At 42.5% G+C, this 22,955-nt stretch overlaps 1 protein-coding gene across 6 annotated transcripts in view; it reads left to right on the top strand.

The window, feature by feature from the left end:
• Window positions 1–22,955, top strand: part of SUSD6 (sushi domain containing 6) — a 95,670-nt gene that overhangs the window by 26,607 nt on the left and 46,108 nt on the right. For all 6 annotated transcript variants that reach the window (XM_082283686.1, XM_082283685.1, XM_082283690.1 and 3 more), the window contains one exon: window positions 20,981–21,168. In XM_082283686.1, coding sequence (XP_082139812.1) covers window positions 21,048–21,168 — 121 coding nt within the window. In that variant the 5' untranslated portion in view covers window positions 20,981–21,047. The remainder of the gene's footprint in view (window positions 1–20,980; window positions 21,169–22,955) is intronic.

The raw sequence follows: 22,955 nt of genomic DNA, 5'->3' as shown, positions 1-22,955 counted from the left end.
ACTGGAAATTGCTGTCCTTGAAAAAGTTTCTCTATATTTGTTCATGTAAGATTATGAGAAAGTTTGGAGGGTGAAATGTTACCTTTACATTTCAGATCATAGTGTGCTCATTGACACAGGTGTGGTTGTTTTGATACCCCACAGAATACATCTGGTCCTTCCAAATTTGAAGGCTTGGTTATGCTTCTGCTTTTCTTCTCTGTGCTACACGAGGTGATGAGAAAACAAGCTGTCCTGTGTCTAAAGTTCAGACCTTGGCAGAGCACTGCTAATACCTGAAGCTTCTTTTAATTTGCAGAGAAAAAAAAAATCCTTTAATTATTGGATAGATGACAAGAATGCAGATTGAAGTGAGACTTTTGAGGCAAAGCTTAGCTTTCAAGGTAGAAGCAATCATGGCTCTCCTAATGAAGTTTAATGTTGGCACTACAGAACTGAGGACAGACTTGGGAAAAGACAATGTAGAAGTCTTGTCTGTCCTGTGATATACTGGCCTTGCCCCCTTGATCTCCTTATCCTTGGCAGAGGGCAGATGCCATGTGCAGAGTTACTTCAGCCACTGCCATTTTCTGCTGTCCTGTGTGCTTCTCTTGAGGTGACACACACAACTGCTGGTCTGCTCTGACCTTTTCTTCTTAGGCTTCCCCATGCAAAGGGATCACTGTCCAGCTCTGGTTTCAAGTGATCCTAAATAGATGGGCTATCCGAAGTTAAACACAGGAAAACAATGGGTTTTGTTTGTCTCCACAAAGTCCGCCTTGTCTGGAAACTGTAACGAGTCTGCTATGGTTTGACTGCTGTTAGCCACAAGCAGAGTGAATGATACTAGACAAAAAAAAGCCTAGAAGTATTTTTTATGGAAGTCCATATTTAATCTCTCCCTGTAGCCTTTGGCTTGCTTAAGGCTGTGTTACAGCCTTGCTGATTTCCAAGACTATTGATTGCCCTGTGCCTGAAAATGCATTTAATTATGTGATGCTCTTATAGGCAGTAGGTCTTCCTTTTCACATGGAAGAAATGGAGACTACAGATCTTGCTGCAAATTGATTGTGAGTAACTTCTGGTGACATGGAAAAACTTAAATAACAATAACATAAACTGTGTGCAGAAGCCTGAGTTGCAGAAGGCTTCAGAGTCAGAAGCCTGTATCCAGCTTTCAGCTTCCATAGGTTTCTACATCACATGAGTGCACTGTTTCTGCTGCACTTTGGTGTGAAATGTATCCTTTTATAGTAGAATCATCAGTAAATGATGAAGGCAAAACATGTAAGAAAATGACACTTTGTTCTACAAACTTATCATCAAAAGCTGGCATTCATAAGCATAAAAGATGAAACTCCTGGTCCTAAGATGAGACTTCTAGACAACTCTCTCTGTAAATATTTAGCCTAGCAATAACTAAAATTCTGATACTACATCTCCTTTTGCCTCTGGCACTTTGTGGCTGTGGGGCTGTTAGCCAGACACTTGCTGTCTGCGTCTCTTCTGTGCTGCATTGCTTTTTGCACCTGATGCTTGGGAAGAGGCTGAAGAAGCCTTGCTGTCTCAGTAGTGAACTTGAACCCCACATGAGAGCTATACACCAGGTACCCGGGGCACTGCCTTTTTGTCCTCCTGTAAGCAAATGCTTGGCTCTGCTGAAGACACTTACGGATTACTCTGCATGTAAAAATGTTAATCTCTGGCTTTCTTGCCTGAACTCCCTTCCATAGGCAGAGAGCAAATACAAAGCGAGATGTATGGGTCAGGGCAATAATATACTTGGACTCAGACTGGAGTGTTTTAAAGGGGTGGAGAGGGGAGGCTGGACATGTTGCGACCCAAATAGATCTGGGAAATAATGCTGGCACTAGTTAATCTGGCCTGTCATTTTTCATTTTATTTACTCCTGGCACTTGATTGTCAGACTAGGCTTTTGTACTGTGTTCTCTTTGTGGCTTAGACTGCTCAGCACTGCTGCAAAATCCTTCTAATCCTTTTTGCTATCTGTCTCTTGGAACGAAAACTCAATTGACAGAGTGAGTACTTGAATTCCAGAGAGTAAGTGTGGATTCGGACTTGGGAAGAGTGAAGAACCATCATATATGACAAGACCTTGTTGAGAAGGAGGGGGTCTTGCAAAGGTGAATTAACCTATGTGCTATATCTTGGCAGCTGTTAAGGGCCTTTGCTAGTGTCAGGGGTCTTATCTGCTTTCACAACTAAATGGTACCCACCAACAGGTGTTCAAATAGAAAAAGACCTTATTGATCTGGTTTGGGTTTTTTTAAGAGACAATGAGGATGCATTAAGATTGTCCCTCTTGCCTTGTAATTTTCCTGCATGGCAGATCCGTATGTGGGGTAGCACTGCAGAAGTAGAAGCCTTCTCAGCTGGCAGGCTTGTGTTCTGCAAGATGTTAGAAAACATTGCTGCCATGTGCCTGCCTTCACGTTTGTTGAAGAAAGACATGCTTCTGGGTGCTCTGATTGGAATCAACTGTGTGTGTTGGTTGCAATTCTGAGTAGTTCTTTCAAGAATTGAAGGTTGCTTCACGACTGTGGTTGAGATGTACTGTGCTAACTGTGCTTACTGCTGCCAAATGCTGCACAGTTCCAGAGTGTAACTGTAATCTGCTGGTGACAAAACTGGTCTTTCAGAGTTGCAGCTCTGAATTGGCTGTGGATAAATCAGGCTTATGTTAGGACTAAGCAAAACTCCTACATGAGCATTCTCATCCTCCTGTTTCTGGCATCTTGACATAAAAAGTGCCTTGAGCTTGACTGCCTGGGCCAGAATACTGACAATACCCGTTCCTTGGAAAGCCATATCTGGACTGGGAATGTTGTGTCTGTAACAGGGAATGGGGAACAGGCATTTTTCCTCTTAACTTGGAAGGAATGACCTATTACTTTTACTTTTAAATATGAATGAACTCATTCTCCTTACCTCAGATATTGGCCATATGGTATTCCTGGTAAAAGCAGCAGATGTTCTTCTGCTGTGTTTTGCTTTGGTACACAAATTCTCTTTGTTTTCTTTCTGTCCTGTCTGCAGTGGGCTGTAATATTGCTCATCTTAAGTGGATCTGGTTACTGCCCTGATTTTCTAAATGTGCATTTACAAATAAGGCACACGGTGCATGAAATATTGCTTGTGGAGTGGATCTGATGTGTGTATGTGTCTAGGTGGTAACAACCCTGTGTTCTGGTTCAGTATGCTCAGCTCAACAGCTTTTCCCTCTGTTTTGCTGTTACTTACAGGCTCTGCACTTTGTTCTTCAACATAAAACCAGGTTCCACCCTGCCTTCTTTATGATAGTTTGGTTTGGTTTTGCTAGTGAAAGCAGTTTCTTTGCAAATCTGTATCACTTTGTATCCCAGTCCATTGTTCTTCTAGTGAGAGAATAAGGATACTTTTGCATGTAAGTTTTCTATGTTCTCCCTGCCAGTGTAGTTTGTCTTCTTGTGTACTCATGAGCTGCTGTTCCAGTTTACTAGGGAAGAGTAGGCATATGGAGGTGCACTGCAGTCTGAGTGCCAGACAGACCGTGGCATTTAGCAGTTTGGATGCAGGAGTTTGAGAACTGCACCCGTAAAGAGTTGTTCTCTGTTGTGTCTTTTGTTTGCATGGATTATAAAGTCCTTGACGCATCCATCCTTGCTGGTGAAAGTAACTCAGATTTTCCTGTTTCATGCATTCTTAGGAATCCTCATGTGGAAAGGGGCACATTGCTTTGCCACTGGAGTTCTGCTGCCCTAAAGCAGCGTCAGTGGCTGGCTGAGCGTGCACTGCCATGCTGACCTATGCGAAAACTCTTTCACGCATGCAGCTGGAACAGGCATAGTTACGAACCAAGCCCTTCTGTAGGCTTCTTGTCTGGGCATAGTTGAGGGCAGCTCCGTACTTCCCTTTCTCTATAAATCTAGCTGTGGTCAAAATTTATTTCTACTCCCTTTTCAGGAACCCTGCCTGCTGGTTTTCTTTGTAAAGATAAGCACATGTCAGTATGGACATATTTACTAAGAAGGGTGTCAAGCAACAGAGAATGTGGTGGTAGACTTTAAGATTTCTAGAATAAGAAGGAGGATTCGCTGTTGATATCAAGGAAGCTGCCATGATTTAACAAGAAAAAATTGTCCATTGTTCAGTAAGGTGATGAGATTGCTTAATGTGAAACAATTGTTAGCTTTGTCTTTCATTTTTGAGAGAATGCAGATAGCAAATGTGGAACAATTCGAAGTGTGTGTGTGTGGTTGATTGTGCTCTCTGGTTAACATGATACTGAGAGGGAGGCACTAGCACAGGTCTTGTGACCAGTCTGTTGATATTTTATCTCTTGCTTTATTTTGGAAGGCCTATAGAAGTGACATGGGGTGATTCCCCTTTGGAGAAAACATGTGTCTCTAGAGGACAGATTCTGTCCTTCTGGTGAAGGAACCTCAGGGCCCAAGGGGTTTGCCTCAGATAGTGCACTGAAGAAACCTGTAGTATGGAGCTGCCCGTCCTGTCTGTGTTCAGAAACCACTAGTCCTTTTCGGAAGACTTGTGTCTGGGTGCTCTTGGGCCTGTTTTCTTTGATGCTGTAAGTTACCTGTGATGTTTTGTGCACTCTGCTTAGCATGTGAAGGCTTGTAGTTCTTACATTCAGTGAGACAAGGTGGTCTTGTAGGCAGCTTGTACAGCAAAATACTGTCACTGGCAGGTACTTCTTGACTTCGTGTGGCCTATTGGCAGAGCCAGTCAACAGACCGAACTCTTTTAAGCATCTGCTTGTGAAGGAGACTGAAACCTAGAGTGCTTTGTCTAAGGGGGAAAGAGTATGTTTGATGATGGTGGGATGAATGGTAAGAGTTATTCAGTTATGATAGATGGCTCTCAAATTTTAATGCTGCTCTTACTAGGAGACAAAACCACAAGAGGGAAGCCTGCTGATAGCTGTGTTTGGGAACAGACTCAGGTTCCCTGAGAATCCCACTGGGCCCAGTTACAAGGATGCAATGAAGCAGTGTTTTCATCTTTGTCCATAATCAAAAGAGGAACAGCTGCTCTGAGGGTGATAAAATGCAAGGAAAGGCCAGATAAATTCTAAGACATTGAGAAGAGACAGATTTCTTTGTAATAGTCTCATGTGTATTTACAAGAGTTACTATAGCCTTTGAGGTGCTGCCACAATGTACACACTTTAAGCAAAAACAACAACAAAAAGTTGTTTAAACTGTGATGGACAAGACCAGTGTTCAGAATGCTGGAGATATTTTGTAGCAAACCTGTGTTCTCTGTCCCACTGCTCTCAGTTATTTGCCTCGCACTGCCATTGTAGCACCCCATGTTCCATGCTGCAAGCATGCTTTGGCTTAGTATCAAGCTCTGAAAGGTGTGTTCAGCAGCAGCTCATGATCTCAGCCAAGGAGGGGGTGTATGCTTGTGTAGGTTCTGTCTCTTAAGGAGGCATGACTAAACTGGGAACGGTTAAAAAAAAAAAATACAAAATAAAACTCCCACAACCCCATTCCCATTTCTCCTCCACCACTCCCCCCGCAACAGCTCTCCCTACCACAAAACCTGCATGCTTTCTGAATGCTCATCTGGCATGGGAGAGGAGACAGTTTGCTCTTTTTCCTGGAGCAGGAGATTCCTGTGTTCCCATTTGTGGTTGTTTAGGGAAGCCTTTAGCAGGTATCTACTGATAAACCCTTGCATGACCGAACGTAGCCGTCACTGTCCGTATGCAGCTTAGCCCTGCACTGAGCTCCACAAAGCAGGGGCACTGCTCAGCCCTGCTGAGGGGGTGATGTGCCCGCACAAGCCTCCCTAGACTGCTGCTGCTGCTGCAGCCACACAGGACCTTGGCGAAATGCACAAAGTAACTGCCCTCAAAACCTTGCAAACTCATTCCTGTCTGCCCAGGGGCGATTTTTTTTCAGTCATGGGAAGTCCTGGAGACATTGCTAATGAGTTCAGCTGAGGAAATCACACAAGGAACTGTGGGAGAGGGAAGGCTCATGTGTGTGTGCGAAGCGTGAACTAGAACGTGTGCAAAGAGGGTAAGGAGGTGTGGTAGAAATCTTAAGAAGGAATGAAGGAAATGAAACAGAGGTGAGGCAGTGTTAAGACTTAAAAACGAAGGGAAAGAGCTGGAAACTGAAGAGGGTAGCCATTGGGAAAGAAAGTCTTAGTTTTTAGTCCTTTCATAAATCTGATTTTATAAATCAGTAAGTATCAAGCTCATGTCAGTGACTGTTGCTACAAAAATATAAAGGGGGTTAAATATTTACCGATGAGAATTTGAGGGAAAACTTGTTTTCAAGTAGTTTTGCTCTTTGATTCCTGCTACTGAGTCAAATTTTTGGCGTGTTTGGGACAGAAATAATTCATGTATCTGAATGCCCTTTTAATTTCCTTTTCAGTCTTCTGAACTGCAGTGAGCAATGAACTGTAGTGCACAAAGAAAGCATTAAGAACAGGCGTGGTGCAGATTTTATTGCATGTTTGCAGTAGACCAAAGAGCTGTGTATTTCTCTGGGTGTGATATAGCAAGAACCTGCTGTGAGAGTAAGATCTCTGGGACCAGTGATGGTTCAGATTAAAGAGGTGGTTTCTCTCCACATGATGGTAGCTTACGATATCCCTGTAGCAGTGGTCTTTTTTTTGCTCAGTGTTTATACAGCACCTAGCACAGCATGGTCTGATTTGTGGGCTCCAGTTCATGCTTTTCTTTGACCTGCAAGTGCTAATGAGACAAGGAGTGCTTGTGAAGGGCTTTTTTGCCTAGTTACATACCTGTCTGAAGCAAAAGTTTATCCTTTGGCATGTGCCCCAGGTTTCCTGTCTGCATCTCTTCCCTTGCAGGGACTTCTGCAGAGAATCACAACAACTAGCTGTTTTGTAGGAAAAAGGATGTTAAAAGTGTATGCTAAAGAGAAGGGATGAGAAATGACGTTTCATTGTATGAGGGGGAGGAGCATGCAGCAGAGGGGGAAGCAGCATGAGATCAGTGGGCTTTTTATTGCACAGCTTGAAAAGATCCCACAGCTAAAATCTGATCTAACCTTTGCTTCCTGCGTGTCTTACAAGAAATGTTTTCCATGTAAGGCAAGGAAAGCCTGCTGTAAGGAAGCATGTGGCTGTCATTTTTTTCAGAAAATGTGTCTCAGCATTCAGTTGTGGAAAAACAGACCAAAGAGACCTGTGGTAGCTGCAGCCTTTATTGCCCACGTTTGTGCTATTTAAAGACTAGTCTTCTCCAGCTTGATTCTGGAGAAGTAGCAGGCTTGCCTAAAGTCTACTGACTACTTGTAGATGAGGGGATTTAACCAGGCATTACTAGGGATAGGCCTGACATTTCTCAAGTCAATATAATTGGATTATTCAGCTGATGGTAAGCCTACACCTTTCCAGCAGGTTTCTAGAGCTCTGGTTTGACTCTTGGTAAACAATTTATTACGGAAGTCACCTATGCAAAGCCACCTACACTTCAGGTGTGGTTTTAAAAAGAACTGTTGATTATATGAATCACCCCTCTGAAGTTCTTTATGACTTTCATTCCTGATGCCCTTTTCCCCCCTTATACTTTTTCTTGACTTAAAATAATGCAGGAAAAAAAATTCTGTCTCGGAAATGGGGATTTAATAATGTCTCGGCTAAAGAAGCCAAGGATTCCTTTTTGCATCTTGAAATGAAGGTGCTTGCAGACCTTGGGTTAATCTTATATCTAAAAAATAGTTTCAGCTCTCAACTTTAGCTAATTTCATGAACCAGACTCTCCCAGCACTGATGACATTAGGGCAGTAATGATCATGTCCCCTGTTTCAGTCTCCTTCTCAGCTTTTTTTAAGCTTCTGGAAAGTTTGAGAGTCCCTTTGAAGATTGTGCATCTTTCTTTTGTTGCAATGTCTTTCACATTACTGTCACTGGTCTTAACTCAAACCCTTTGCATTTTGTGTGTAGTCCTGGGTGAACACTTGTAGAAGGGAACCGGGATCCCTCTGCATGTTCTCATCTCTTGATTGGTTTGCACATGGGCTCTGTAGCCTGTTCTCAGGAATGTGCAGTGGGTGTTGAGCATTACTGTGCTCTGAGGTGACATGGTTCCCACAGAGCCAGCTCTTTCTTCTTTCTGCGTTTCTTCATTCCCATCAGATCAGGAGTCCTTCCTGCAGTTAGGAAGTCAAGATTAGTTTCCCAGAAAAGAAAGCGAGCAAAATTTTTGGGTTGGGCATCTTGGAACCGTTGATATTGCAGACCATCACCTGCTCTGCATTTTTTCTTGCTGGTGGAAGTACTTGCAGTGTTTGCACGGAATAGTGTTCCCTTGATGATGCTGATGTTGAGGTTGTACTGCAAATTCTACAAGGCCTCCCTCCTGAGAGCCTTTGTCTTTGGGAAAGAGTAACCCTTTATGTCGTGACTTCTGAAACTTGCTCTTGGTCTAGTGACAAAACCCAACAGGTTTTTTTGTCAGAAATAAAAATTTATCAGTGGGACTGCTTCTTCAAAGAACTTAAACTCCTGCCCAATTACACTTGTTTCATAGCAAATGTAGCCTAAATATAATTCGCTTTTTCAGATTTGATTTGTCTGCAAGGAGCTTGTGAAGACTGCTGATACCTTTGATGTAAATAAAGCATGGCTATTCTTGGCAGAGGTGATGAAACTTAACCTTGGGCCCTCAGAAGTACATTGTTGAGTTCTGTCCTTACCAGCATGTGTTCCTACCTTTCTAAAGGGCTCACAGTAGCATTTCACTGGGATTTCTTTTCATTTGCAAGGGTGGTGTGGAGCAGCCTTTGCAGTGATTTCCAGCAGCTGTACTCAAGCACTTCTGAGGAGCAGGATTTGGAGTAAGAGGCTGTGGCAGTGTTGCTAGAGACCAGGGAAGGGTATGTGAGTGTTGGAGAAAAGGCCTCTGATAGCTATTGTGCTCTGTAGTATGCTGTAAGAAGGGTGGTTTCCTCAAAATGTGCCTTGTAGTGTCCTGTGGAGCCTTAGTGGAGCTATTTATTTTCCACAATGCAGGCTTGTCTTTGTCCTCCCCCCCACTTCCCTCTGCGTGTAAGAGTGATTCTGCTTCATGAGGAGTGCAGATCCTGAAGTGCAAAAGGAGACAATGGAGATTGACTGTTGTCCCGAGCCAAGTGTTGCTTACACCTGTTAAATGCATTGTCCGGCTTATCCAGAAAAGCAGCTCTAGGTGAGTTAGAATGTGTATAAAAGCATGCAGAGACTAGTCTTTTCAACAAATGAAGCTTGCAAGTGGCTTTTCAAAAGATATGGATGGAAGTCCAGATAGTTGCAAGTGACAGACCACCAGCTCCTCTGGATACAGCTGCTGAGACATTCACAACATCAAGTCACCCCAAGTCACAGTCTCCCTGAACCTTATAGGTGGAGGTACAGATGACATTTGGTGTTTTATTGGGGGTTTTTTTACAGTTGTTTCTCTGCATTTAGTGAAGAGAAGCGGGGTTATTAAAAAAACACCAGCTCCCTCCCCCCCCCATTCTTGGTCAATTCTTCTGCAGGGACCCTTTCTGAAAGCTCTGTGTAATGTATTTTTTTCTTATGGTTAAGAATGAGAAGCTCAGTTAACCTCTGCATGTGAGACCATTACCAGTGTGATGTTGATGTTTAGACCTTTCTGCAAGATTGAGGGATTTTTATTTGTAAAGCATGCCTTAATTTAAATGGTTGCTCCATTTTTTTTTAAATTGTTGTGCCAGTGTCATTACTTTCCTGTTACTCTTTCTTGTCTGTTCAAGCGATGCTAGGAAATCATTGAGCAGGTTTCTGATCCTGATGTCAAGCTGTTTGCATTCCTCTACATACATGTGGCATTTGTAGAAACTAACACTTATCTCCGTATGGGTTTTATTTAGAATGTTTGGCTTTAGAGGAAAAGGAAATTGGTAACACTGAAAGATGGTGTAAATGGATTTAACCAGTTGTTTTGCAGCAAATCCTTAAACTGCAGAGGTAAAAGGAAAACAGCTTTGGTGATGACAGCTGCTGACTCTCAAAAGACTAAATTGCATACCAGATTTACAAAATGGGGAAAACAAATCCAATCTTAAGGGTACAGTATAAAAGGGTGCATACCCTTGAGAAACTCACTTCAAAATAGGTTACATGAACATGAAAATCCTCTGCTGTTGAAAGTCATTTTAAATCACCTTCTCACTCTTTGGTGGGTCTTGCATATTAATTTTGTTTTGCTGTAAGCTCTCATGGCTGATCTCTTTATGCTGCTGCTTGGAGCACTGTGTTACAGGTAAAAACATGAAGAGGAGGACTTTTAAACAAGCTTGCTTTATACTAATTTTAATAACCTTTATTTAATCAATTCAGTCTGAGGGAAGCTTGTTTCCAGAGACAGGAAATTGCTTGAGGATTACTGGCTGTTGCAGGACCTTCATATTTATTTCAAAAATGTCGGGGGAAAAAAATAATAGAATCAGTCTTCCTTTAAAGGCAGTTGAAACTGGAGTTGCTGTGCTTTTCCCATGAGGCTGAGTAGAGGTCACTGGGAATTCTGTGCTGGAGTGGTTTTTCTTGACAAATAGTTTCATGACTTCAGTGTACTCATGCAGGGTGCTTCGAGACACGTTAAAACCCCAAGCAAAGCAGGGAGTGATGTGTTTCTCAAGTGGATGTACTGTTCACTTAGCTGCTAGTGGCTTGACATACTTATTCCTTACCTTCAAGATAGAAGAGAGTTAATACGCCTGTCCTAAAATGCACTTTTTAGAGGGAATGGGGTCACTAGCAGGGTGCTTTACCTCTACGTTCTGGTCCCAGTGGTGAAGAGGCATTGCCTTTGGCTTTATCCAGGGTTTGTCTTTGCACATTTTGAGTGTCGGAGGGAATCTGATCTTTGGAAGGGTTTTCTTTAGAGTTTTGAAGCTGACTGGATAAAGCCTAGCTGTGCTTTTGCAGTCCTAGGTGGTCTAGCAAAACAGCCAAAGTGTGAGGTAGAAGATTAAGTAACCTGTATGCTCTGACTCCTGGGCGTATCTCCTTCTGACCTAGCATGGCCATGTGTGTGATTCTTGCCTGTGCGCAGCACCACTTTGTAGCCTTTCTCACTCTTGCACAAAACTCTAAGGTTTACTGCTGAGCTTTTTGCTGACTCTTGCTGTTCTGCTTTGTGTAACTTCCCCCCCCCCCTTTTTTTTTTTTTATTTCATTTGACTTTCTCTAACTAAGCAAGCCTGCATTACCTTTGGCTAATTTGGAGCACTCTGACTCAGCTTTCTGGCTTTTAATCTGCATGGAAACCATGATGCTGAAACCGTGATTTAGGGGAATGATTTAGATATAGAGCATCTTTATGCATAGTAAATGATTTTTTCCACAATTCAATGTGGATTGAAAATGGAGATGGTTTTAGGACCAAGAAGCCTGTACAACTTCTTGGCCCAGCATATTAGGCTGCTTGCTCGAGTCAGAGAGTGGTTTCACACACTTCAGGCCTTGGCAGCAAATCTGAGGTAGGAGCGTTTCCCCATCTGCTGCTTCCACTGGCTCCAGAGTTGTCCTGGTGCAAGGGCCCAGTTTCCCCAAGAAGGTCCTGAAAGTTTGTTGTTGTTGCAGAGGGGATGGTTGGGTGCGAGGTGGGTGTGGGAGCAGCAGCGTGGCAGTGTCTCGTCACCCAGGGGCAGGGAGACATCCTTCAGCCAAGGTAGCCTGAAAGTGCTTGGATGGTGGAGGGACAGGCCTCAACCCCAGCTGGCTCTGCAAAAGGGAGATGCTGCTTTACTGCAGGTCAGTAAAAGCTGAGGAACCATTGCTGCTGTATAAACAAAGTTCTGAGAGCTGCTAAATAAGCAGTTACTGTCAGGCAGTGCTCCTTGGCTGCCTCAAGATCCTTTGCTTAACATTTTGTTGGAGTTTGTTAGATAACAACTAGACAAAGGCCTCTCCTTGGGGAGTGGAGGAGTGGGGATCCCTTTGACACTTGCAGGGTGGTGCAGAAGACTGGTTGTGCTCCCTCTCCTGCTGCAAATCAGAGCACCCTGTGTCCCCCCTCTGGGCTACCCCAGTTCCAGCTAACAGTGATTTATTTTTTAAAGTATTTTTTTCCTCTAGTAGCCATGCTTTGTAAAGTCTAAATGTCACTGAGGCAGGTGAGGGAGAAGTTGAAGCTTCAAACTGACCTTCTATTGAGATACAACAAACAGGTTTTATTCTGCAAACTCTTACTTCTCTACACTTCTTTCTGGCATGCTTCTCTCCCACCCCAATTTAATGGTGGAAATCTTTAACACAAAATCTAAATCTTTAATACACAGTCTTTGAATGAGGGTTGTAGGTCTCAGATGATGGTTTGCTACTCTGCTGGTAAGGGATCTATCCTGAGGATTCTGCTTGGGGCACTTGGCATTCTCATGGTGTGTGTGTGTCACCTTGTGACATGTAATGAGCCACTATCCTTCTTGGAGTGTCTCTCTGGCTTGATTCTTCTAGCTTGTGCTGCTCAAATCAGAATGCAATTGCAACTGATCCCTTGTAAGAAAATCAAATTAAGCATAGTCTGTTGAGGGAAACCAGTTAGAGGAAAAAAGGTAGTGAGGGTCTTGTGCATAGCATTGTGTCTTCTCTGCGAATAATTCTGGTAATTGTGAGAGTGATTTAAAAGAAAGCAAGCTGTTTGGGCTCCTGTTCCCCACCCCTGCTTCTCCTGGCCCTGTTGACTTCTAAAATTAATTCATTTCACTTTGCCTGAAGTCTGAAATCCTCAGGTTGAGCGTTGGGGTGGAGGCTGGTGTGCCTGCTGCTGGTGAGGGTGCCCCACTGGGGAACCTGCCGGGGACACCGGCAGCCGCCCTCAACCGCAACTCCGCAGGAGCAGGTCTGTGTGCAGGCAGTGTGCTAATTGTCCTGTGGTCTTAATTGCGAGGGTGTTGAATGGGGATCCAACGTGTTTCCTTCTTTCATTGCACACTGGCAAGAGTGAGATGGCTCTGTGGAATAAAATGTGCCCAATGCCACTAGGATGGGTGTCTGTCACAGTGAGTGTTTGTGGTAATACATGTGCATCTGTGCTGTTAGCACAGTGCATCCTAAGGAGGAAAAGCAGTAAGAAACATCTAGCAACTTTGCAGCTACTAAAAAACAAAAGTAAAGGGAAATAGTGGGCTAATGGACACAAAACTGAGCCATAGTGCTGAGACCTTTTGAAGGCCTGCCTTATTGAGATCTATTGAAGTCATTCTCTGCTGTGTTAGAATCCCAAATGCAGTCTTAAGGCCAAAACCAGAATTTAAAACTGTGCTTTTTAACTTTCTCGGTTTGGTCGATTATCTATCTTGTTGGAAGATTAAATTTTCAGAGGACTTAAGGGACAGTCTTATTTATCAGAGTTTTTATGTGTGTGTGTTTGTCTTTGAAAAGACCTATGTGCTGACGGGCATTCAAACATTAAGGATTTGTTAGCCTGGAATGTTCTGATATTACAAAACATCTCTTGCTGAGAACTTTCTGTATGAGGTAGGATACAAATAACAAGCACTGTATAACATTTGTCATCATTCCTTGAAAGTGTATAGTGGATATTTTTATATCTGGGAAATGTAATCATTTTAAACTTGAGTTGTGTCTCACAGATGTGCTTTTAGGAGTAAATGTAAGAGTTTCTCCATCTCCTAATATCATTCCTTGCTTAAATGTCAGACTGCTGAAGTTTAGATTTTGAGGGCTTTGATAGGAAAAAGACATCCAAATGGATGTCCTCTCAAGTAGCTGAGCAGCCTGCTGGTATTGCAGCTGCATGTATAGATGGAGACTGATGCTTTTAGCCACATTAGTTGAAATGAAAGCACAAGAAATGGTAAGGATAGGGAAAAGCACGTTCTAGTAGTGAGGGATTATAAAATAAGCCATTACTGTACATAGGCTTTGCGGTTCATTCTCTGAAACAGATTAACACAGCTGCATAAATGAGAATAGCATCCTGGATATACGAGTGACCTTACCCAATCCAGTGTTTCTTTGTCAACCCTGTTACTGAAAGTAACATTTCAAGCTTGGATGTGGTTACAAGAGGTTCTGCCTTTGCACGGCTTTTCTTTATTCTCTTTCCCTGAAGCCATTCCAGTTTACTGTGAGTTTTTTTCTTTTTTAGGACTTATTATTTTTGGAAGGCATTCTGGAACATTTTGTGCATATGGTCCTCTGTAAATGTGCTGTTGTACTGATTAAAGCTGAAAGTATGAAACCTAGCCTTTCTGATGCAGTGTGGCAGGGGAAAATGCTGAAACAATAGTTGCTAAAGGGAATACTTTTCCAAATAAAGACTTTTTAAAAAAACCCACAACAAAAAATCACCCAAAAACAAAACTGGGAAAGATTGTGAGAGATGTATTCTCCACAGTCCCCCAGTCTCTAATTCCTCCCATAGATTTCATAGATGACAGTATGTTTAAAAAAAAAAATCCTTTAAAGCAGATCTAGCACTTTTTAAAAAAATAACTGTTTTCTTTTCATTCACTGGTGACATGATCCCACTGCTATAAGCATTTTTGTAATAGTGCAGAAATCTGCGGTGCATTGGAGTTGTGTGCATTAACCTAACTCTTCCCACTGCTCCTCCACAGCTCTGTTTTTCTTCTTACTGGCTCCTGGAAGTTCACAGCCTGCCTGTAACTAGCTTCTCCTTCCTTATTTGGAAGGACAGTTGGATATTGATCTCTTATCTTCCTCTTCCCAAGTAAAACAGAAAAAATTTCCAGTGAAATTCTGTGACTCTAAAGGAAACATCTTAAAATCTGGGGAGCTAATGATATTTAGGGCTTTCTCTTGGGCTTACCAAAAGAAGGAAAATTGGATTTTTATCTTTTTTTAAGTAATAAAATTCAAATCTTCTGTGAATGTGTCAGACCTGGCATGACAAGCACAGTATGTGGAAATGGAGAAGGATAATCACAAGATTGAGACTGTTACTAATGGTTTGTCTCTGATTCTGGTTCTAAAAGTATGAGTGCTATTTGCAAGAATGAAAACTGAGCCCTGCTTTGCAGTTGTAAATCCACAACTGACTTGAGCGTTTCCATCATGCATGGACAGTGGAAGATACTGAATACCAGTCCTTCTCCCCTTGGCAAACTGGCACCTCTTCTTTGCACACCTTGAAAAGCCTGTTCCTTCCTTGTTACTTACCTTTAAAAGGAATGTTGGAATTGAAGCTTGTTTGGTCCGCTGAGGAATATCTTTGAGTCTGCTGTTCATTTCTCTGGGCTGCAGAAGGGGAGGAAGCTTGTATACAAAGGCTTGCACCCAACTGCCAACACGGAAGTGGAATAGCTGGAGGAAGTGCTCCCTGCAATCAGCCCACAGAAAAATATGCTCAGCTAACCTAAGGATGACTTTTAGAGGAGCATCAAGTGAGATGAGGAGGCAAGCAAGGGAGGGGTGCAAAAGCATGATCTAGATACCAAAAAGACTTTAGACTGTGATAGAAAGGATAGAGAGGAGGAAGCTGGGGAGTAAGCTGTGCAAATTGGTGAATCTTGAAGGTTATTCACCTGAGTTAGGAATATTGGTGTGACTTTATCAGTTGTAAGGTACTAGTTATCCAGTAGTGAAAAGTCCAGTTCCCTGGCTTAAAGCTTGGGTGTGCCTTAGTGAGTCTGTGGAGAGTTAGGCACATGCCATTTATCATAGATTAAAATGGAATTTCAGAGTTTAACCTGTCCAGCACGCTTCTTTCTGAGTGAACTCTAATGCTCCCTATTGAAAATGGAATTTATGGATCACCAAAAATTGTTGGTTTAGCTTGTTGGGATTTTCTTTTTTTAAATTTAAAATTTTAAAATTTCAAAGAAGTGTTCTAGAAACCTTCATGGGAGGGAGTAGGTAAAAGCTAAACCAAAACAATTATATGAAAGAAACACCTGAATTTGAAGGTCACAGGCCAAACCGTTGGCACAGCTGGGGAACGAGGAAGGAAATCCAACCATTTGGATTCCACTTCCAGCAATGGGGTCGTTTGCAGGAGGGTGTGTGCTGATTCCAATGTCCAGAATAAGCAGCTTGGTCTTTCCTAGTAATTCTTCTTTGTAGCAGGGAGTATGTGCGATTTGGCCGTCTGCTTTGTGCTGTGACTGTGCTATGCAGAAATCTGCCTTTTTATAATTCAAATGTGAAGGTGTAAAATGAAGCTACCAAACACATTTTCTGGTTACTGGGCAGGAGATGGGGAGTGTTAAATGTTGTTTGGCTTTTCATATTTCCTCTTTTCCTCTTCCATCTCTTCGCATTATCGTGAATAATTGAGAGTTGGCTGTGCTGAAAAGTCAGCTGATTAAGATTTTTCTGAACTGCCTGCAGGTAACTTCAAAGGCTTTGGTTTTTTCCTTTGTGCCTAGTTTAAACTGAACAGTGTGACGGAATTGTGATGCTATCTCTAAATGTTAAAAATACAATTCTGTTTTTAAAAGCTTTCAACTAAACTGGTTTAACCACAGAAAATAAGTGGAATGAAGGATTTCTTCCCTTTGCTGTCACTTGGACTTGATTTTTCTGTGTTTTTTTTTTTTAATTTAGCAGCCAAGAGGATGATTTTTTGCTTTAAAGCTTAACTGCTCTTTGAAAGCAGACAAAATAAGGATACAACAAAACCAGCAACTCAGGGTGAAGGTTAAATCCTCTGAACCACACTGCTTACATTAGATTCCTCTTGCAGCGTGACCATGAGGCAAGAACAATGCTTGTGCTTAGCTTTTCAAAAGCTATGCTGTGCACACCCATCACTCATGCCACTGCTAAGATCTTTGCTGTGTGCATTCAAGAGTTAGCAAACACTGTCTGAGTATTAGTCTGTGAGGGGGAAACCATGTGGATAAAATAGAGATTTCTGATGTGCATGAGGATAGCCAATGTTCTTTTGGTAAGTTTCAAGTATGGTATTTAAAAGCAAGCCGGTAGCATTCCAAACATTCTCAACACTTCCCTAAATAAACTTTGAAGAATTCAGGTTGAGGACCTGTTTTCCAGCAACAGTGACACAGGACATAACTGTGCCAGGCATTTTGAGCAACTAGAGAGCTTCAGACTGTCCAGTCTCTAGCTGTCTAGAGCATGTCCTGAGCATATGGCCTTCCAAAGAACGCTCTTCCATGTGGACCTAGGAGTCCTGCTGTGACAAAATAAGAAAAATAAGAAAACTGAGTCATAATCCTGTGAAAATTTACACATGCTTATAAAGGGATATTGGATCAAGGAATATGATTTTTCAGCTTTTGAAGGTCTGGAAGAAAAATGGCAAAGGTCCTCAAAGAGCTTATCTTAAAGAGAGCTCCTGCCATATGAGTGTGTCATCTTTGGAAAGGGCTGATTGTGGTTTAGGAGCAAGCAGGAAGTCTGGCCTGCGTGGCTTCAGTGGAAGCTGATGCCTGCTTGAGGACTTTATGTAGAAGCAAACTACTGCTCCTTGTGCAAACAGGGCTGGCCATGCAACAAGGGGGACTCTTGGTGGAGCATCACTGGGAAGCTTGCTTGATGCCAAGACTTGAAGAAAGATCTGGAGATGTCTGTAAGCTGGGAACAATAGGTACTTTTTTACTTGTTCGTAGCATTCCCTAAGAGGGTGTGTGGCTATTGACTTTGTGGATATAGAGGATGGTTTGTCTTATCCATATTTAGTAGGTGTTTTTCAAGGTTCACATTAAAAAGAAAGCAAAAAGCCCTCCACCTTTATTGACTGATATACTTTTAACAGAGAAAAATCTCCACTCCTTAATGTATTTATGGGCACTCTTGGCTGTACTAAGTATTATCTTTGAAAACGTCTTTGTTTAAACTTAATCCTTACATAACGCTTCAGTCTAGGCTGTGGCATGTGAAATGGGTCTGAAATGTCCTTGCTCTGCATACTTGTGCTACTGTCAGCTTCTGCCTCATTGTTCCTAGTATCCATTAAAGAAACCAGCCCATTCCTTAGTGCTTTGTGTACACTTTGATTCTCCCAAACCCCTGAATTGTTAAGCTGTGCCCCTGAGAGTATGTCTCTGACAAATGTGTGTGATCTACACTGCACTCCATCTAACTTCAGGCAGTGGAGGGCCTGAAGAGTTGTTATGAAAGCTGCTTCCCCCTAAGCTGTAGGTTAAAGGAGTGTGCTAAAACAACAGTCAGTTTTCAGAGAATTGAATGTCTGTCTAAATAGCCTCCAAATCAGCTCTCCTCTGGGAAAAAGGGATAGTTTCTTATCTAGTCAGAATCTCTCTCTTCTTCTGATTTCGCCAGGGAACAGTCAAGGCTAGGAACAAGTTTTGCAACTTGGCTGAAGCCCAAAGGGAGGATCCTTGCAAGCGGTACCTGTACCCCGTGTCTTCTAATAATCCTGAGGGGGTTATCTATGCTGTTGCCCACTGAATGGGCTGGCTACCCTTGTGTCTCCTTCAAATTCACTGAATTATAAATCAGCTTAGTGGGATGTTACTGAAGGCATAGCAGCATCAATTTACAGCATTCCTGGTGTGGCAAGCCCCTGGCCTGTGAGAGACAGGATGCCTGGCAACCTGGGATTCAAGTGGCTTGGTAGCTGAAAAGAGATGTGGAAACCATGCCCGATTTTAGAAGAAAGGAGAAAAACAGTGCTGTGCTTTGGAGCAATCTGTTAGTGAATCAAGAATAAGCAATAATTGATTCCCCCAGAAGATACTCTTGTTTTAGGTATTTCTAACTTGTTTGCTGTTCAGAGACCAGAACTGGACTGCTGACTTCTAGGTGCAGTCTTTGGGGGAGGAAGATGCCTCTGGGGAAGGGGAGCACACCTCAGGCAGCTCAGCAAATTTTGTGGTAATTGCATGCCCTCTTCCTACCTCTCCTGGCTGCTGTTATGTCACCTGACATGCATTGTTCCAAGGGCAGAGAGGGCCACCTTTAAAAGATACCTTGGCAATAATTTAAGAGGTTGGTATACTAATGAGGCTCCATTAAATTGGAATAGGAAGGACAGACCTTTCTTGATCTAATCAGAAGGGCATTTGTTGAAGATGGTGTATTGCTTTGTCAGAGCTGTAATTCTGTGTAGAGCAGTGACTTTTGGAGAAGAGCAGCCCTCTTCTGGCCTGGAGTTTAGGCCAGAGGCTGGCCTCTTCCGACTGAATATGCACTTAGATGCCGTGCAGGACGTCTGACTTGAGAGGAGGGGGCAGATGTACAGATTAACTGGCTTGGTGTTCTTCACATGGAGTGTTTTTTTCATTCCATGGTCTAATTGTTGCTGAAGGAATTCTAGCAGGTAAGTGAAAGTATCCTTATTCTGTTCTACATGGTGGGAGTTTGGTGAACAAAGCATTGGCTCCTTATCCGTGGAATACATGAGAAATCTATAGGCTGTGCTATAGGCATAGTGGGATAGATTCTCTCCTCTCCCTCCCCCTCCAAATGAAGCAAGAAACAAAAGGGGTAGACAGAGTTTATTGTAGCAGCAGCTCCAGACTTGCTGCATGACACTTTAAATGTCATCTTGAAATGACATTTTGAGGCAGAGTGTATGCAGACAAAGAATTTTTCTAAAAAGAGACTAAAAAGAAAGATCCAAATTTTAAAGATAGCTCTTTAGAAGTGAAGTAAATATGAGCATAGCAGTGACATGGAGCTAAGGAAAAACCCTCTTTTCACTAGGATGGCTACCAGGTTTATTGACAAACACACATATTCCCTCCCATAATGCATCTACTGTTTTGCCTGAGTAATTGGAAATGTGAGTTGTGGCTGTTTAAATCGTGTGTTTCTCTAGACAAGTGCGGGTGTATTGCATTCATCTCAGAACTACTTAAGGATCTGAAGGTTCTGCCTTCCCCAGTTGCAGGAGTACTAACCCAGGCGTCCTGTTTGTCCTCACAGGGTACAAATACAGTGTCTGCCTCTGCACTTCTCAGATCTCTTTGAGATTATCCAGCAGTTTTGAATTTCCTTGGGAAACCTGGCCTAACCCTAATCCCCCTTCAGTCTGAATATTCATTTAACTGAAGAATCTGTGGCTGGATGGGGTTTTCCTCAAAATTAAAAGTATTCCTGTTGTCAGGTGTAAAAAAACATTAATTTCAGCAAATTTGTTTTCATTTGAGAGCTTCAGATGTGTAATGAATAGCAGGATACAAGTATTGAAATGTGTTTCCATGTGGGGTTTTTTTGGTTGTTTTTATTTTATTGGTTGATTTGTTTTTTCCAGGGTGTTTTTTGGTTGGTTGGTTTTTTGTTTGTCAGTGTGTTTACTGTTGGAGTCCTTGCGGGTTAAAACCTGTACGCTGGTGAAATATGTGTTCTGCTGGGTCTTCATTAAAAGTAAGGGTTCAGCTTTGTGCTTTCTCTGTTTCCCAGCTGTGCTTTGCGTGTTTTGTGTACAAGGCTGTTTTTGCTGTGACAGTGCCTTATAGGCTGTGGGTGAATCACTCAGTCCTCAGGTATGAGTAGTGTCACATCCTGCAATTTTAATTGCTGTGCTCTGTACTGTCAGATGATTATACCTGAGGTTTGCAAGTTGTTTTACATTCCTCCTCATAAGCGTGTGTTTGCCTGCTGGCTGGCTGTCAGGATTGCTGTGCCTCTCCAGGTGGCTGAAGAAGCATTTGATTAATTTATCGTAGCTGTCTAGTACAGTCTGCTTTGTCTTGCAGACCTTCTGAAAGGTAGTGGGGGTGTAGGAAGACTGGCTCTCTTGAAGAATTTTTGAAACAAATCCTCCAGATGCTATGTGCTCTGGGGCTCTCTTGAAAGGAAAAGCTAAAATTAATTGTAAGCTAGGCAGTCTTCACATTTGAAACAGACAGTGAGTGAAAAGTTATGGTCTCTCTATAATACAGCTCCTTTTAGTCTTTGCTGTGTAGAAGATTGCTTTTTCTGCTCGTGTTACTTTGAGTACTGTAAATACTTGGTAAGATTCCTAAGTGCTAGAACATGTAAAAGGTTTCTCTTTGTTTCTGACTTTTCCCTCTCCAGATGTTGTAGGTGTTTGGCTCAACACTTTTTCTTGCTTTGTCTTTGTGTTTTTTAGACCAAGGAGGTCCTGATCAACCAGATCCTTCAAGAATTTTTTAAAAAGAAACTTTGGTGGGTAAAAGATGTGCCATGGAATGGTAGCACCAAAGAGCAACACAGGATCATCTCTTGTCTTGACTGGCCATGGGTTATTTCGTCTGCTAGTTATCTTTGGTACCTTTATCTTGGAAGCACAGTCCACAGGTAAGTAAAAGCCTTTATATATGCTATAGGGAGGGGGGGATATGTATAAGTTTGGAAGTGGCTGTATCTTTTTAGGTGAAAACTGGTGATGGTTGATGTATTTGTACACATCTTTCAGTACTCACAGGAAAAATTCCATCACTACTTGTTGAGCAGAGCATGAAGTGTCTGAACTGAATGAGTCTTGCATATTAGTAAATAAGTGCTTGTCCTTCGTCCTGTAGTTTTGATTCCTGTGGCTTTTTTCCCCCTCCATTCTCATCCCTTCACCGCAGCTGTGGACACTTGGAACATCTCAAGAGCATGGACTGAGTTTTTGTTGAGTGAGATTCTCATGTAGACCATGTTATCTGTGTGCCCTTTAGCAGCTGCTCATGTGAAGGGGTAGAAGCAGAGATTGTGTTCAGCTCTTTTGCACAACTGGTGAATCTGTTCAGTGTTTCCTTTTATGCTGTCTTCTGACACCTTAACACCTGCTACCTGCACTCCTCTATTGGATCCTCTTTTCAGCTTGAGTTTTCCATCTCCCATCATCTCTTGATGTTTCTCAGATGGATGTGTTGTGAATAGTGTAAATAGCAGTGGAATGGGATGATACGAAAAATCTCATCAGAGATGAGAGATCTGCCTTTTAGAAATGAGTGAAAGAAGGAAATGTACTGGATACTCAGAAGGTAATACGTGATGTGAAGTACATGCTTGATTACCCAGCATACCCTGAAATATGTCTTTTTTTCTCAGACCAGCCATGATCTAGTTTTTGTCTGTAGAGAGATACCTGGTCATAGGAGGCATGAGATGGAAGGAGGAGCTTTGTGTGCTCTTGCAAGAACTTTGAAGGAGTTAATCCCCAAAAGACATACAGATTTGACTTGAGCAGCTGTTGTAATGTAGAACATTAGCTTGCCTATGTAAAGAAAACCTCAGTTCTTGACATAACTCTAAAAAGTCCTATTTATTTGACATATCATGGCACCTGAGAATGTCATGTGACCAACATTCCTCAGCAGCAGTGTGGTAGAGCAGAATAAACAGTAGCTGCCAGATGCACTCAAAGTTGAGGTGATCCTGTATGGAAAAGTCTGCTGGTGCTGAAAACTTCTGGAGGAGGAGTTGATTTTCTTTTACTATTCCTGGCTCTTTGAGTTGGAAGGGAGAGACTGCTGAAATCAGATATCCCAGGCTTATATGTCTTCCTGACCTGATTTTGGCCTTGTAGGTAATGAAGGGGTGGGGGGGACACCCTTGAGAGCATGGCTAATTGTCATGAATAGTTAGTGATAGTGGGAAAGGGACAAGATCTTCTTGGATCTGGTCTATCCATGTTTTTTTTTCCAGCCTTGCTGTTGTTGGTGATAGTGTCACTGCCTCATTTCAGATGTAGGCCTGTCAGATACGCCTCCCAGCCTGGGGCACCATTGCCATCTGAAACTCCCATTAGGCACTGTAGCACCTTCAACTGAGACTGTAATCAGTATGCAAATGCCTTGTGCTGCACGGGCTGCTGGATGGGGAAAAGCTGCCACAATACGGCAAGCCTTTTTGATACAATTTTTGAGACATCCAATCACATAACAAAAGCACTAGTTAGGCATGCCAGAAGACCCGGGAGTGATTCTGCATTGTGTTTCCCTTTATGTATTCTTTTTGCTTCAGGATGTGAAACAAGTTGTGGTGAACTGATTAAGGCAGATCATCAGCCTTATTATAATAAACAGGATTATAGTGGCTAGGCATGAACCATTTCCTGCAGGGGAAGTGAGAAAACAGAGGGGAGCCAGGATCAC

This window comes from Coloeus monedula (assembly GCF_965178545.1).
Source record: "Coloeus monedula genome assembly, chromosome: 6".
Lineage (NCBI taxonomy): Eukaryota > Metazoa > Chordata > Aves > Passeriformes > Corvidae > Coloeus > Coloeus monedula.
This window is presented reverse-complemented; position numbering and strand designations above follow the sequence as displayed.